The 16,968-nt window shown below is 39.9% G+C and overlaps 1 protein-coding gene and 1 pseudogene across 2 annotated transcripts in view; both read right to left on the reverse strand.

Annotated features, from left to right (window-relative positions):
• The window catches only part of STX7 (syntaxin 7), a 46,699-nt gene extending 36,455 nt beyond the window's left edge, over positions 1–10,244 (reverse strand). The window contains exons 1-2 of one of the 2 annotated variants that reach the window (XM_069487358.1): positions 10,132–10,216; positions 1,365–1,516 (exon numbers count right to left, since the gene is read on the reverse strand). In XM_069487358.1, the coding sequence (XP_069343459.1) occupies positions 1,365–1,449 (85 nt within the window). In that variant the 5' untranslated portion in view covers positions 1,450–1,516; positions 10,132–10,216. Of the gene's footprint in view, positions 1–1,364; positions 1,517–10,131 lie in introns of both variants that reach the window. The other variant, XM_069487360.1, reaches the window with a different exon arrangement.
• LOC138395773 (ribose-5-phosphate isomerase pseudogene) lies at positions 4,587–5,358 on the reverse strand (annotated as a pseudogene).
• Positions 10,245–16,968: the final 6,724 nt, after the last annotated feature.

A 16,968-nucleotide genomic window follows, 5' to 3' on the forward strand; every position in this document is an offset into this window, starting at 1 on the left:
GCTTCATATTTCATGTAAAAACAGACCCACACAGACAGGATCTCCTCCGCCTTTGCCCACCAGACCTTCATCTGCAACACACTGCTGTGGCCTCTCTATGGCTGATGAAAGGTAAACCACTTCCTAGTGGTTCTTGCCTCTCACCCTCAAAGATGTTTCTTTTGCAATTATATTCTCACTAGTCTCTCCCTTTTGTGGTGGAAAATGCAACCCTCTCTTTGACCCCCTTTCTCCTTCCATGGTAGAGTTTGCTAGTTGCCTACTATTAATACATATTGATTCTCGTGTTTTTTTTTCTCAAATGGCCCAGTTTTAGTGAGCATACTGAAATCCAGCTCAAAGACTTTTTCGGCCTCCCTAGCAGCTAAGTGTGGCCATGTACCTGGTCAGTAACACAACAGAAATGAGTAGGATTCTGGAAAGTTTCTTTAAAAGGTTAAGAGTAGCTCTGTCTCCCTCTATTACTCCATTTACATTTGGAATATGGAGATGAGGCCACGCTTGTAAAATCCAATTTACCATCCGTGTAAAGACAGTAGCCTTAAGGAAGCAGGCTGCAGATTAAACTTTATTAACGTTCTCTGAAAGAGTTCAGGTAATGCCAAGAGGGTCAAATACCGACAGCAAGATGACTAGAATAATCCATGGTATTTGATTAGCTATAATTTAGAAAGAAAAACAAAGTAAAAAAAAAACCTATGGGCTCAAATCTGCTATAGTGGATTTTTTAATGTTTATACATATTTTGAGAAGGAATACTTTCTAACAAAGTGCCACATTAGATCAGTCTAGGGTATTCTGCCTCTGACAAGCGTAGCAAAAGATAATTTGTGGGCAATGGAGCTTGTGATCTTCTATCATACCTGCCTCAATAGATTAAAACATCACCTCCTTAGTTCTTCCCTGCTCCTTAATAATGTGCCATGTATTTGCCCTTTACAAAATCAACCTAATCAATATCTGATTAGATTTTATTTTTAATGAACATATGTTCCTAAAGCTCTTGGTGGCATAGCGCTCCTCAGTTCCAAACCTATGGGACTGAGTCAACAGTCTCATCATCTCATCTAGAACCAGATGATTTTAAAGCAAATATAAGTATTTATTATTCTTTTAAATCTTTAGTTCACTGGTGAAATAATGTATTATGTGCCTGCCCCTGGCTCTCTACAGAAAAATGCAAGAAGTATTATCTCTAATATAATTCTCTTCTATTTACTCTAAACAGTTATCACTTTTTAAAATCTGTTCTTAGGCGAATGCTCCTCGCCCTCTCATTCACTAGAGTTGTCCTTTTATGAACCTCCACTAAGTCTAGATAAGAATTTAAACAATCAGTAAAATCAATTTAAAACTCAACTCACAACATTGTGTGATCTTCTGGATGTTGGAAGAGATACGCTGTGCCAGCTGGGCCGGATCACCACCAATTCCTGGAGTGTAGGACATGACTGATTTGCTTATTCACTAATTTCATCAGATGTTGGCGGTCTGTGCAGTTTTCTTAAGCAGTCACCTAAATAATATAAAAGAAAAAACACATAATTATATTTTTAAAGTCATTGGCTTATATTTTCCAAATTATCAATCTGGGAGGTTACAAGAACAAACCTGATTAACCCAACAAGGTTGAAATCTGGCCAACTAGCACATCAGATAGCAAAACTCTCATGTCTATGAAAAAAAAAATGGAGAGTCATGTTACATGTTAAGCCATTAAAATAGGTTCAAATTATACATTCCGTTTGAAAATTTCTTCGATCTCTCTAAGGAAGAATTATTAAGTCCCTGTTCTGTGTATAATTTTAATTATTTATAAATTTTTTCCTTAACTAAAGTACGGACAATTATAAGTCAGGGCCCACATGCTATTTATCTTTCTGCGACATTTAAAACAACTCTTAGCATCGAACAGGCATTTAAATATTTATTAAACGGAACACAGACTTCAGGCTATCCCTAGAAATTTCATTATATCTAAGTTAACACACACAGGAACAGCTCAGGAACATATGACTAACAGGTCTCTAATTTTAACAGGAAAGGTTAAATTTGAAATAGCAGAGCCAACTACTGGGAAGAGAAAAAATGTCCTATAAAATGCTCATCACACATTCCTGGCAGAGCAAGGAGAACGAAGGACTCTCCTCCCTCTTCCAGCAGCCAGCATCTCAGGATAAAAGGGATACTGGGATACCGCTACAGGAAGGAGGTAAGATGACGCTCTTTCCTTCTTCAATCCACAACACACCACTCAGGGTTTGGAAAGAAGGTTGAAAAGGGATGTCCCCGCTTACAGAACTGTGCACAGCAAAGAACTGCAATTACTCCTACCCCATCTTTCACTGAGTGTGCGCTGTAATACTGCTGAGTTATTGGTGGTTAGTTTGTAAGCCAACTCACTACTAAGGGCCTGCTACACACCCAGCTTTCTAGTAAGCACTTAGGAGACACAAACAAAGCAAAACAAAACAAACAAAAAACAAAGATAAAGTATCTATGCAAATCAAGTTTGTCATGTAGAAGAAAAGTTTAGCATAAAGTTAATAATGTAAACCAACAAAAAAATTCAAGTCAATATAAGGTTACATGCTAGGCAAAAGTGAGAGAGACTACAAATATGAAATATCACTATCGCTCTTGCCTAGAAAGAATTTATGAAACAGAAAGGTAAGATCTGGATGCTTGGGTATGACAGGTATGGAGAAAAACAAAGACAAGGACATGAAGACTGGGGTGGATAGACCCAGAACATATGGAAAGGGCGCACACAGTCGGGTATTTACCAAAGGAAGGGGAGGTTCCTGACCAACCCTGGATCAGATGATTCATGGCTGGGGCAAGTGGGAGACTACACAGAAAAGGAAAGCGAGGAATGACTTAACATTTATCACACATCTGTGAAATGAAAAGTATTTCACATAGACTAATTTAATTTTCACAACCTCCCCCTTAAAGTAGGCAGCATTATTCCCGCTTTAGTGATGAGCAAACTGTGGCTTATAAAGACTAAGTAACTGGTCCAAGGTAATACAACCCACCGGTAGAGGTGGGATTCAACCCCAGGGGTCTGATTCCCAAGCTACCCAGGCTTGCTACCACACAGAACTAATGCCACAGAAGAGAGAGGGCCCTGCATGCTAGGTTTAGTTTAAATATGTTTCAAGAAGAAACTACTAGAGATTTCTGGTAGGGGAAAGGAGGTCACAAAGAAGTATGTGTTTTGTTCTAACAGATAGTATTGGCAGGAAGTACAATAACTGAACTGTTGAGATCAGTAGAAGAACAGTACAGGTTCCATGCCTGGAACTCTGGTGTATCACGGTATGTGCCTGGCCACCCTGAAAGTCTTGAGAGCTTTAAGATGCTCTCCAATCTCCTTCATCATTCTACATGTCCAGTTCATCTGCATGTCCAGTTTATCTACTTTGGCTCCCACCAAACCCTAGAGATAAACCCAAAACCAATTTCGTAAAAGGATAAATTCAAACTTCAAGTCAGACAGCTGGACCATTGCAGTGGGGCAGCAGAAATAAACTTTCTTCCAGATAGCCTTGGACTCGGACTCAGACAGAACAAGACCAGACTGGGGGATTCAATGTGGCCAACACTAACTGAGCACTACAAACCACCAACTGGATCTCTAAATTCTGCATTAAAAAAAAAAAAATGGTTTTATTGAGCTCACATACCACACAATTCACCCATTTAAAGTATACAATCCTATTTTTTTATTTTTTTTGGCACCACACTGTTTTATTTCAATCTGCAAACAATATAAAAAGATGATGACTTCTGATGCCAAACCATGCAAGTAGTAATAAAGAAACCGAAAAAGAAAATTAACAATAAAATCATTAAAGAAACAGATATTTCACATTTCCCAGCAGTGCTTCTGCAGTACTGGCAAGCATTTCTGGTGAAGGCTTCCAATAGCAGGGAGCTGTAGAAACCCCCTGATCTTAGCAAAATGCAACCACATTTTCTCCCTGACAGCTTATACTCCAAGTCACTCTACACCACACTGCTCTACCCAACAGACTTTTGTAAACCTCATCTGAAGATGTAACTAGGTGTTGTGCATGCTCACAATGAAAACTAACTAAAAACAAAAAAGAGAGTGGCAGACAAGTAAACAAAGTGTCCAGTAAAGCATCAGGATATCACTGCTGGCTGGGCCCTTCATTTTACTGGCTTAAAGAAAAGTTTTCATTTTCATTTCTCAGTAAATCCAATATTCAGAAGCTTAACCAACAGGCTCAAGTCAAAGGTTTTAAAGACAGTCCCCTCATCTCCCCTTTTTTGGGGGGGAGGGGAATGTTTCATATAAAACATGAAATCAAGCTCTACTCATTAAGAAAACTGAATATTTTATTAGTAAAAATATATGCTTATATTTCCCTTCTTAAAAAGACATTTAATAACAATACTTCAGAAGACTAGATTTAAATACCACCCCCCTACCACCCACCCTGCCAGTTATTCACCCTGGCACAGATACATTAAGGCAAAGGCTCCTAGAGAGATCCATCCACCTTGGCTGTGGGCTGGAGACTCAAGGCAAACACACTCCACTCCTTGCAGGGTCAACAGAAAGGCTTCTCTCTTATGTTCACCGAGCCATCCTGCATCCCAAAGTAGACTCTCTTAGTCATGTTGTTGAACAGGCCTATGTCCACCATACCTGAGATCATTCTGATAGCTATGCTCACTTCACTCCATTTGTATACCCGGTCAAACATCCCATCCAACATAAAATTCCCATTACCTGTCACCACGGGACCTGCCTTGTTAACAACCATTTGGCGTTCAACCATGCCCCCAAACTTCTGGCTCACAGCTCAGCTCACTGGGACATAGGCAACTGGGATGACCTCAATGGGGATTCTTGCGCTACTGATCCCCAAGGTTCTTTGAATATTTCCTGAAATCAGCAATCATGATGAAACAATTAGCATAGCCAGCCACAACCTTTTCCTGGGTCAGGCTGCTTCCACCATCCTTGATGAGATTGAGATCAGCATCTACTTTATCAGCACCATTAATGGCAAGGTCAATCTCTGGGTGTCAATCCAGGTCACTGAGGTTTAAGCCATAGTGCAGGATGAGCTGACAGGCCTGGAAGGAAGTGAGAATACAGGCGAGGTTCTGATTCTCTTGCTTCACTCTTTCAGCTATTCGCTGCAAAGCATGGACAACTGTGGAACCACTCCCAATTCCCAGCACTTGGTTATTCCTCACGTGGTTCTCCACAACCATGTGGCCTGCCAGCTTCTTGGCCTCCTTGGCCTTGGACATCATGGAGAGGGCCAGGCAGACACTGTTGGAGTCCCTGCCACTGGTTCTTGTGCTGCCAGCACCACCACAATCCCGACTGTCGGGTTTTTTTTTAAATATATTCCAAGTTATACATCTATCACCGCATCACTTTTAGAACACCTTCATTACTCTAAAAAGAAAGTCCATCCCCATTAGCAGTCACTCCTCACTTCTCCCCCTCCAGAGGTAACTGCTCATCTATTTTATGTCCTTGTAAGTTTGCCTATTCTGGACATTTTATATGAATAGAATCGTACTGTATGGGTCCTTTGTGACTGACTTCTTTCTCTTAGCATGTTTTCAAGGTCCATCTGTATTGTAGCATGTATCAGGACTTTATTCCTTTTTATTGCCAAGTAATAGTCCACCGTATGGATAAAGATGACTTTCTCTTGCTCGATGATATCTTCCTTTCTTCTTCCTCTCTATCAACTAGATCTCTGGAAAAATTGGCTTACAGGCAACAGAAAAATATTATATAAGAAAAATGCTTGTTTCTTATTAATGTACTCTCCTTGGGGAGCTCCCCCACCCTCGTGGTTCCATTTTACTATACATGAATGAGTCTAACAAGGAGACTATGTCTCTCTAAGTCATATTCTTAACTCTCTCTTAATGTCTACATGTCTTTGAAGCTACAAGAAATCACCAACTGCCTGTTCAGCTGTCAGTGGAACTGGCAACCAGAAATCTCGACCTTAGGTGAGACACTTAGCATTTGGGTCTGCTGCTGGGATCAAGAAGAGATAATGCACATCCAGGGACCAAGTGCTTTTCCACCCTACACAGAGGAAAGGTATGATCTGCTCTTGCATCTGCAGGACCAGCATCAGCACGAGACTATGACAACCTCACTTGCCTCAGAACCACACAACCACACAATCACCTGAGGCCTACTCTCTCCCCCAAAGAGAGGGTATAATCACAGTCCTGTCAATTCAAGCATAGTATTGTAGCATTTTCCTTAACCCTCAAAACTCATGCCAGTCTAGCTAAGTCTTCTTCCTGTTTTCTTTTAGGGCCACCTTTTTTCCTCTCCAGAGAATCTACTATTTAGTCACGAACACAATCAGTTTTTCTCAACCCTTTTACTCAAACAACTAAATTTAAGAAAGTTCCTGCTGGTGAGATAATTGAGCTTCATTCACCCAAAGAGCTGCTACTTTTGGATTGTCTGGAATTTCCTTAGAGAAAGGACACAAAGGTGACCAGCTCAGTCTTGTGTGAATAATGTAAAATAATTTGCTAATGATGGAGAAGAATGATATGTAAAAATAAAACAAGATTAACACTGGCCAACACTTACTCAGAACTTACTATTTCTGAAGCATTGCAATTAGGACTTTTACATTTATTTTCTCAGTTAATTCTTACCACGAGCCTATGAGATAAGTATAATTATTATTGTGATGTTTTTACATGAAGAAACTGAGGCATAATGAGAATAAGTAACTTAAGATAAGCAAAAGAGCTAAAACTTGAAACTAAATTTTAGAGCCCATATTTTTAAAACACTAAACCATAATGCTTTCTTGCATAACAAAATTAAGGTCAAGTGAACTCATTCAATTACAAAAACCAAATTTACCACCTTTCTGCAGCCCCATATGAAGTTTTGCTATCCCCACTCCTAAGATGAAGAAGCAGGTTTGGGATAGCTACATCAGTTGATCAAGTTAACATAGCAGACTAGCTTTCTCCTTTTCTCTATTATTCTGCTAATAAAGGGAAACCCAAAAGGCCACAATGGTTGTCTCTTCTGATGATAAGACGTGAGAAATAAAGGGGGCCAAATGGCTACCTTTATTGTAAAAAAAAAAATATATACAAATACATACATAGTCAACTATAAACTGACTTAAAAGTTTATGATCTTTGCATACAGGCTACGTAAATGCCCCGTTATTTAGATGTTTGCTTTCCACATCAGTCTGGAGTACCTAGTCCAGAGCTGCTATATACAAAAAATGCTCTTATCAAATATTTGTGAAAGCACATTCAGAATTCCTAGTTTCACTGCTCAGAATAATAATTATATAACTCACTATCTAGAACTGCACTGTCTGATAAAGTAGCCACTAACTAAATGGGCTATTAAAATTATAGTGGTCACTAAAGGTAGGGGAGGGGAGGGCAGAAGGGAGATAAGAAAAGATTGGTTAACAGACACAGGTACAGCTAGACAGGAGGAATCAGCTCTGGTGTTCTATAGCACTAAAGGGTGTCTATAATAAACATTTTTTGCATATTTTCGAATAGCTAAAAGAGCAGACTTTGAATGTTCTCAACACAAAGAAATGATAAATGTTTGAGCTGATGAATGTGCTAACTACTCTGATCACTACACACTGTACACATGTATTGAAATATCACATGTGCCCCATAAATATGTATAATTATGTGTCAATTAGAAATAATAAAAGCAAAAAAAATCTTATAAAAGGCTACTTTAAGCTGCGAACAACTTAACTTTGATTAAATTAAAAAATCACATTTTTTTCCTCTGCCCCCTCCCACATTTCATGTTTTTGATGTCACAATTTACCTCTTTTTATATTGTGTATCACTTGTTACATTGCACCTATTTTATCTTAAAATTAAAAATTAAAATTAAGCTAAATAAAAATTTCAGTTCCATAGTCACACTAGACACCTCTCAAATGCTGAAAAAATTGTATGTGGCTAGTGGCCAGCAACTTGGACAGATCACGTATAGACCATTTCTGTCATCACAGAATGTTCTATTGCACAGTGCTCATCACAACATCTCAATAATTATCTTTCTATGAAGAGATATAAACACTATAAAAAGAAAGAGGGGAAGGGAGGATCAAAGTGTAACGCTCATAATGAGATTCTTCTCAAGACTGAGTCTAAAGAACACAAAAGAATGAACAAAGGAAATTTTAAAATGGATTCTTAAAGTGTCAAACACTCCCCTCGTTTACTATTGGATATATTGTGGAATGCTTAAGATTTCTATTAAATATAAATCTCATGCTTTATAAATTTAGACTGCACAAAGAAACGGTCCTTATCACTTTCTTAATCATGAGCATCAGCATAAACAACTGGACTTCCCTCCACCCTGTGCCCCAAAATGTCAAGTTACTGGGGGAGAGGGGGCAGTTTTTTGTTTATTTTGTGGACTGCTCTATTCTCAGTACCTGGGAATATTTGAAGAATGACTAAATAAATATACCTGCTTCCTAAGAACACACACCTAGTTTATAGTAAATACTGCCATTTCTGAAACATTGAATTCCAGTGCCTTCTTTCAGATCCTATATGTCCCACGCTTCTTGCTGTCTTGAGCCTTTGCTGGGTGCCATTTCCTATCTCTAGAAGGCTCTTCCCATGATCTCCATGTGACTGGCTCCTTCTCCCCAGCAAGATCTCATCACATGCTTGAGAAGCCTCCAGTGACCCCTCTGATCTGAAGTGAGAACTCACCACCCCGCCACTCTCTGTCAATCTCTTCTCTAACTTACTACTTCATAACTCTCATCACTAATTAATGAGAATAAATAGTATAATTAGGTCTAACAGCATAATAGATCTAATCAGTATACTGTTTGTTATCAATTCCTACTTTTGGAACAGGAGAGAGACAACCTTGTCATCTTGTGGCGTCTACAGTGCCCAGAACATAGACGGTAACTGAATGTGAGGGTGCTCAGTCTACAACATGAGTATTCTCTATACAAACTATAACTGTATTCTTTAGCTCAGCTAAAGAACTATTTACACTATTTGCTTTTGGTTCACAATACCAAGGATTTTTTTTCACCCTTTCACACACTAAACTTTCAAGCTAAATGGAATCGTAGCAAACTTTACCCAGGCTTACTGTGGATGTTTTCTACAATTTAATTTGTTACCACCAGAACTTTGGCTCAAGTTTGAGATCATAACCAAAATGGATTTATTATGAGGAGCAGCAAAAGTCAAACATCAGAAGAAAAATGATGTAGACGTTAATGAGTTAATATGTTATCGTATTAACTTCTACAGAAAGGTTGAAACTAGACCACAATTCTTAACGAGTCACAAGTCTGAGGTCAACTTCTCAAAGTGACTTGCAAAGCAGAGGCTCGTTCACATCACAAGACACACTTCCCAGCCTCTGTCCAGGTGCGGCTCAGGGCACCTCAGAAGAACCGACCACCTCCAACATCACTGAACAGCACAGCATTTCATCACTACTACCTTTCTTCCAGATTTGGGGCAAGTTTTAAATTATATATAATTACAGTCAGAAAGCAATGACCTGAAGTAAAGAAAAATTAATTTATTTACAAATAAGAGCCAAGCAGATGTAAAACATTTGTTTAAACGTATACGGTTCGTTTGCTATGGCCATGTATTTTTCAGTTCCTCTCTATTCGGGAAGAGAAATCTAAAGTGTGTTTTTCAACCCGAGAGTTAAAAAGAGGAAGAGGTCAACTGGTCGTGTCTTGCTCCAGGCAGAACCTGGATTCCTGAGCTGGGCCCGAGCCGGCTCCGGAGCCCGTCCGGCCGGGTGCGCGCCACTGGCCAGGGCGCCTCGGGAGCGCGGCCCGGGGCGCCGCCTGACCATAACCCCGCGTCAGGAATGCGGAACGCGGTGATCACCCGCACCGGGCCGGGGGGCATGCGGCGCAGCGGGCGCTCGGGAGCCCAGGCAGCGCCGGCCCTTCGCCTCCCGAGCGCCTGCCGCAGGGCGCAGGGCGGCGGCCACCTGACAACGCGCACGAATCAGGCGCAGCAGCCGCAGTGGCACCGCGCCTCCGAGGCGCTGGGCCAGGGACCCCTTCCCCAGGCTTCTCTTACCCCGACCTCCTCGGCTTCCACGTCCTCCTCCTCCAGCCACGGTAACCCGCGGGCCCCGGAGCCCCCAGGGCCAATTCTCAGCTGATGGGCGGTGGCGCTGGGACGCCCAGTGCGCATGCCCGCAGCTCAGCCCAGGTTAGGAGGCGGGGCTATCACCTCTCCCATTGGCCCGTGGGGCTGAGTGACGGCGACCCTCTCCCGCCCCCTCTAGTTCCAAGCTAAGGAATGGGGGTATCAGCAAAATTGCAACGGAGCGGTTCACTGAAGCCTGACGTACAGATGGTGAACGCCTTAGGCGGAGTGCAAAACAGAAGAGGGGATGGAGGGCAGTTGTCTTCTTTATCGGGTGAAGCCAGCCTCCCCGGACCCGGGTCTTCACCCCGCCCCATCAGCTCATGCCTATTTTGTTTCCTAACCTTTAACTCTGCAGTAGACCGTATTCTCAGCTCCATTTAAAAACGCAAACGCAAATACGCAATCCTAGCAGGAACAATGAAAGGATAAATGAAGAGTCACCTCCGAGTGCTCACTTAGTCGACAAGTTTTCCAAGCACATACAAGTCTTTCTAAGCATCCTTGAAAGGCAGGGCGTAGTTTTCACAGGGTTTGAAACAAGTAGAGACGGTTCCAGTGATAAATATTCAAACAACGCAATTATTAGACGAAAAGCATCAGTTGCTTCAAGTGAAAGAAACACCTCACCAAATTAATTAGAAGATAGATTGGCTTAGCCTTTGCCTATATAGTAAGGCAACACTATTTTCTGAAAGGATGGATCATCAAGACATGTGATATCAAAAGTCCAGATGCACTTGGCGGTGGGGGGGGGGGCGGGGAACAAAAGCCAAAATATTTTGAACTGGTACTACCTGAGCAAATTCTAGGATGTTTTATATTCTACATACATATGTACATAAATGAGTGATGTCTGCCAGGGCTAAGAAAGACAAGGGCTTCTCAGTCTGTTTTTCTACTTTTGACAGAACAATGGTTACAAGAAATATTTCCTGTATCTTTTCTATACTGACAAAAACTACAAGCACAAGTGTGATGATCAGTAACAACCTTTTTGCTCTGCCTCCTGAAATGGGGGCCATAGAGAGAGGTGAGTGTGCCGACCAAGCAGAAGGCACACACACCCATCTAAAGGGGCAGTGCGATTCAGCGAGAGCCATCGTGGACTTTTAAAGGAATATTGGCCCAATATAGTCAAATTATAATATCTGCTTTTTCAAGATGTAGTGGAAATCCATATTTTTATGTGAAATCTCTCCCTTTTTTAATATTCTTACATTTCTATAAAACATTCTGTGATCAGCCAAAATGTGTTTCAACCTCTATGGTGAGCGATAGTGTCAACCATTAAAGCTGGAGAGGCTCTTGCAGAAAATCTAGCTCTACTTCCTCATTTCACAGATTAAAGAAACTTAATCGAAGTCACATAAGTAATTGTAAGTATCACAGGTCCAGATATCCTAATTCAGAATCTGGAGGTTTTTCTCCCATACTATTCATTCAGCAAATGTTCATTGAGAGGCTGCCACGTGCCAGGTACTGTGCCAGATGCTGTAGATACCAAGATGAGTAGGGTATAGAATTTCCCTCAAGGAGCTCAAAAAGTGGGATCCTTCCCAGGACACTGTAGGAGGTGCTATGATATAGATTTATACAAAGCACCATGAAAGCTCAGTGACCAGGGTGGCTTATTGTGAGGTTGGGAACAATTCCAAAGAAGAAGTGTTAACAGAATCTTGAAAGATGTATAAGAATTCACCAGTAAGACAAGGTGGAAAAGGACAATCCAGGCAAAAAGAAGAGCACACACAAATTCATACTATCATAGGCAAGTGCAGACTTTTAGGGATCTGTATATAAGGTGATTTAGATAAAGCATAGTGAATGGATTGCAGGGACATGAGACTGGAAAGGCAGGTGGAGTTCTTATAATGAAATGCCTCTATGTCATGTTAAGCGACTATCGAATAGGCGTTAAACCATTAAAAGATTTTAAGCAAGGGTGTGATGTGCTCATAATTCCATGCAATGAAGAAAACTCTGGGGAAGTAGGGGAAATTATAAGGAAACAACACTGAGACTGAAGGCAGAGAGAGAGAGAGACCATGGAAGAAGCTGTTGCAGTAATAGCATGTCCCCAGCAAGAGTCTCCCCAATATCGGAGATATTAAAGGACTGTACAGGAAAATACACTGGAGAAGAGGTAAAAACTGGCTTCAGCAATGTTTAAGTAGACTTGGAAATCAACTAGATATGGAGTATGAAAGAAATGACTCCTACTCTTAAGACACATGAAACTGAGCTGAACATGATTTCACTCCGTGAGATCTAAGATTGCTAATACAGAAAAGGCAGTTTGAGGATGCAGGTGGTAAAGTGATAGAGCAAAGCGACAATGAATTTAGCTTTGGATTTGTCATATTTAAGATTCTGGGAAAGTGATTTCCAATTTGAGATGTGTAGTGTCCTATAGGTACTTGAAAATATGAGCTGGAGTTCAGGATAGAATTCCGAATGGAGCTATGGAAAGAGATGAGTGCACTAAGTGTGGAATGTTATGTATTTAAGCAATGGACAGGGAAAGAAAAATCCTGAAAAGGAATAATCTGTGAGACAGGAAATGAACAAGGAAAAGTTAAATTAGATAATGAAGGAAAATTTTTCAAAAAGAAGGAATGGTCTATGATATAATTTGGCACAGAAAGTTCAAGTAAATACAGAACTGAAAGTTGAGCATTAGGCTTGAGAATTAGGAAGTGATTGGTGAAATTAAGGAAGAGGCATTTCAACCATCAAAGGAACTCTCATGAAAAGACCTTACATCTGCATGAGGTTTAGTGGACTTTCCAAACATCCATTCATGTTACCTTTGGTAGAACCTGGGCTATGGGAGGGGAAGGTACAATAATACACTACAGAAGAAGAACCTTAGGTTAACTGCCCTACTGGTTACTCACTGCACTAGGACCAAAGCTTAGCTGGTTGAATCCTCCTCCTGGGCTCATTCCAATGTGTCTCAATTAAAATATGAGAGGATTCCGTCCAGATGTTTTGAAAACCTAAAAATAAGATTTCACCCTTTTGTGTGGAAAAAAATAAGTATAGTCTAAAATAATCTTGCAACATTTAGAGATAAATGAGTTATAAAAGAGTCCCTGACATTTATAGTATTCCATCTAAGCATCTGCCTCCTACCAAGTGAAATTCAGCCAGATGCCTGGAAACTGGTAGGGCTTAAAAAGTCTCCTGATTAGACTTGTGATAATGTCACTTCTCCCAAAACAAATCCTTTACATGTGCAGAGGTTACCTATGGCTGAAGGCTTGTAATTGGGATTTTTCAGAGCTAATAATTTTGGGGATTTGGGCCTTCTTATAGAAATACTGAAGGGCAATCAGAAGTTCTTTAATGCAAAATGTTATCTGCATACTTGTTGTGTTCATATTAACATAAATACCACCTATATAACCTCTGCCATGTAGGACAGAGAACTACCTGTTACTGAATCTCCAGTGTCCAGAATAGCAATCCAGTGAATAGGAGATAATTACCTGTTCATTTAATAGTCACTGAACTAAAAATATTTTTTAAATGGACACTATGGGATCTGCTGGGAAAGCCAAAGAAGTAAAAGACACAGAAAGGTAAATATAGCCATAGGAACTTATTAGTAAATGTGAGGGACACGTTGACTTACGAAAGTTTGTTTTTGATTTAGAATACAATGGAAAAACCATAGCTGTTTTAAGAAATCTGTGCTAGCTTAAACTAATATTTTAATAATCAAGAGTTAGTTTAGTTGTGCTTTATTTTTAAGCACCTTTCTTGTCTCTCTACAGTCTACTTTGTTTCTATTCAAGACCACACAAGTGCCCAGTCATATGTCAAACACAGAATAGATTTTGCTCCGGCATGGAGGTAATAAATAGGCATCTCATCTGATGAAACTCTTACGTGGACAATTGTAGCATGACTATTGGTAGAGTCGTTTCTCACTTTACTTCCTAAATATTCCTTTTTTTTTTTTTTTTGAGACAGAGTCTCTCTCTGTTGCCTGGGCTAGAGTGCCGTGGCATCAGCCTAGCTCACAGCAACCTCAAACTCCTGGGCTTAAGCAATCCTCCTGCCTCAGCCTCCTGAGTAGCTGGGACTACAGGCGTGTGCCACCATGCCTGGCTAATTTTTTTCTATATATATTTTTAGCTGTCCAGGTCATTTCTTTCTATTTTTAGTGGAGATGGGGTCTTGCTCTTGCTCAGGCTGGTCTCGAACTCCTGACCTCAAGCGATCCGCCCACCTCAGCCTCCCAGAGTGCTAGGATTACATACGTGAGCCACCAAGCCTGGCCTCTTCTTTCATTCTTGATATTGTAATTTGCATCTTCTCTTTTTTTTCTTGGTCAGCCTGAATAGAGGTTTATCAATACTAGTGATCTTTTATTTTAAGCTTTTGATTCCATTGATTTTTAAAATTATTTTTCTGTTCTCAATTTTATTGATTTCTGTTCTAATCTCTATTATTTCTTTCCTTCTACTTGCTTTGAATTTAATTTGTTCCTTTTTTTCTCGGGTTTCTTAAGCTGGAAGCTTAAGTTTCTTATTTGAGGTCTTTTTCTTCTCTTCTTATGTAAGCATTTACTGGTATAAATTTCCATCTAAGCATTGGTTTAGCTATAGCACACATATTTTGATGTGTTGTAGTTTTACTTTTAATAAAATATTAATAAATATTTCAAAATATTTTAAAAATATCCCTTGAGACATCCTCTTTCACCAATGGTGTTTTCTTTAAGAAATGTGTTATTTAATTTCCAAATATTTGTGGTGTTTCTGATATTTTTCTTCTATTAATTTCTTTATGGTGAGAGAATCAACTTTGTATGATTCCTACCTTTTAAATTTGTTGAGGTCTGTTTTATGGCCTGCAATATAATCTATGATTATTTCAAGTGCACGAGAAGGGAATGTGTAATGCTGCTTTTAGGTGAAGTATTTCACAAATGTCAGTTGGTTCAACTTAGTTGCTAGTGTTTGGGGGGACTTGACTGATATTCTGCCTCCTTGTTTCATCGGATACTAAGAGAGGAGGGTTGAAGTCACTAACTGTAACTGTCGATTTCTCTACTTTTTGTCACGGTTGATTTCTGAGGGATGTTGTTTCAGTTCTTTGGCTCCCTGCTTGGGCTGTTGCGGGTTTGGTCCTACATGCTCATTGGCCTCCTCGTTTTTGGCCCTTTCTCTTTTCCTGTGGTAAGTGCTGCCAACCTGCACCTGTCCCTGACACTTTTCCTTTCAGATCTATCAGGATTTTCCTCATGTGTTTTGAAGTTCTTTTGTTACGTGTATACATATTTAGGATTGTTATATCTTCTTGGTGAACTGACTCCTTGGTCATCATACAGTGCCTCTCCTGTCTGATAATAATCTTTATTTTGACATCTACTTTGTCTGAAGTTATTACAGCTACCTCCGATTTCATTTGATTAGGGTTTACATGGTATATCTTTCTCTACCTTTTTGTATTTACCCTATGTCTTTACATTAAAAGTGAGTATTTTATAGACAGCATACAGTTATGTCTTGCTTTTTATTATAACAAATTCTTTGTCTTTTAACTGGTATGTCTAGATCATTCACATTTAAAGTTATTGACAAGTTTGAATCAAAATATTTCTAGTTATTGTCTATTTGTTTTGACTATTTTTCTTCCTTTTCTTTCTTTCCCGGGTTTAATTAAGAATTTTTAAATGATTCTATTTTATCTCTTCTATTGACTTCTTTTTTTTTTTTTTTTTTTTTGAGACAGAGTCTTGCTCTGTTGCCCAGGCTAGAGTGAGTGCCATGGCGTCAGCCTAGCTCACAGCAACCTCAAACTCCTGGGCTCAAGCAATCCTTCTGCCTCAGCCTCCCGAGTAGCTGGGACTACAGGCATGTGCCACCATGCCCGGCTCATTTTTTCTATATATATTTTTAGTTGTCCATATAATTTCTTTCTATTTTTAGTAGAGACGGGGTCTCACTCTTGCTCAGGCTGGTCTCGAACTCCTGACCTTGAGCGATCCACCCGCCTCGGCCTCCCAGAGTGCTAGGATTACAGGCGTGAGCCACCATGCCCGGCCTATTGACTTCTTATGTGTACCACTGTTTAAAAAAATGTATACCTCTTTTTCAAATAAATCTGAATCTGCCTTTGATAATGTAAGGACATTCTGACAGTATTTTTCCCAAGTCCTCCCTCTCCTTGTATTATTGTTGTCATACATTTCACTTTCATATATACTTGAAAAACACAACATATTTTTCTATTTTTGCTACAGTCATTCAGTTTTTAGCAAAATTTCAAATGAAAATAAAGTTTACCTTTAAATATTCCGTTTCTGAATCTCTCCAATTCTTTTTGTAGACCTAAGTTTATAACCTACATCATATTCTTTCTACCCATTTTTTTCCTTTGGAATGAAAAGGGTAAGTAAAAGGGCAAGAAAAGCAGACACCTTCAAGAGGATGATTTGTACTTATGACATAAAACTTTACATTTTCTTATTAAAGTCATAAACAAAGTGAAAGAGAATGACAAATGAAGAGAAAATATTTGCAACCTCTAATACCAAATGGTTTACATCCTCTTATAAATCATAAGAAAGACAAGCCTCACGTGCTAGACTCCCCAACCAGCTGCCTTCTCTGGAAAACTGCCCTTGGCCCAAGGGGAGCTGCTCCACCCACAGTCAATATCCTCTAATCCCCCCAGACCTCAGCCAATGACAAATTGGCATTGGTCCCTGGACTTAGGGCAGAACTAATTCTGTGGTGCAACTTGTGC

Source organism: Eulemur rufifrons, chromosome 15, assembly GCF_041146395.1.
Source record: "Eulemur rufifrons isolate Redbay chromosome 15, OSU_ERuf_1, whole genome shotgun sequence".
NCBI classification, from domain to species: Eukaryota; Metazoa; Chordata; class Mammalia; order Primates; family Lemuridae; genus Eulemur; species Eulemur rufifrons.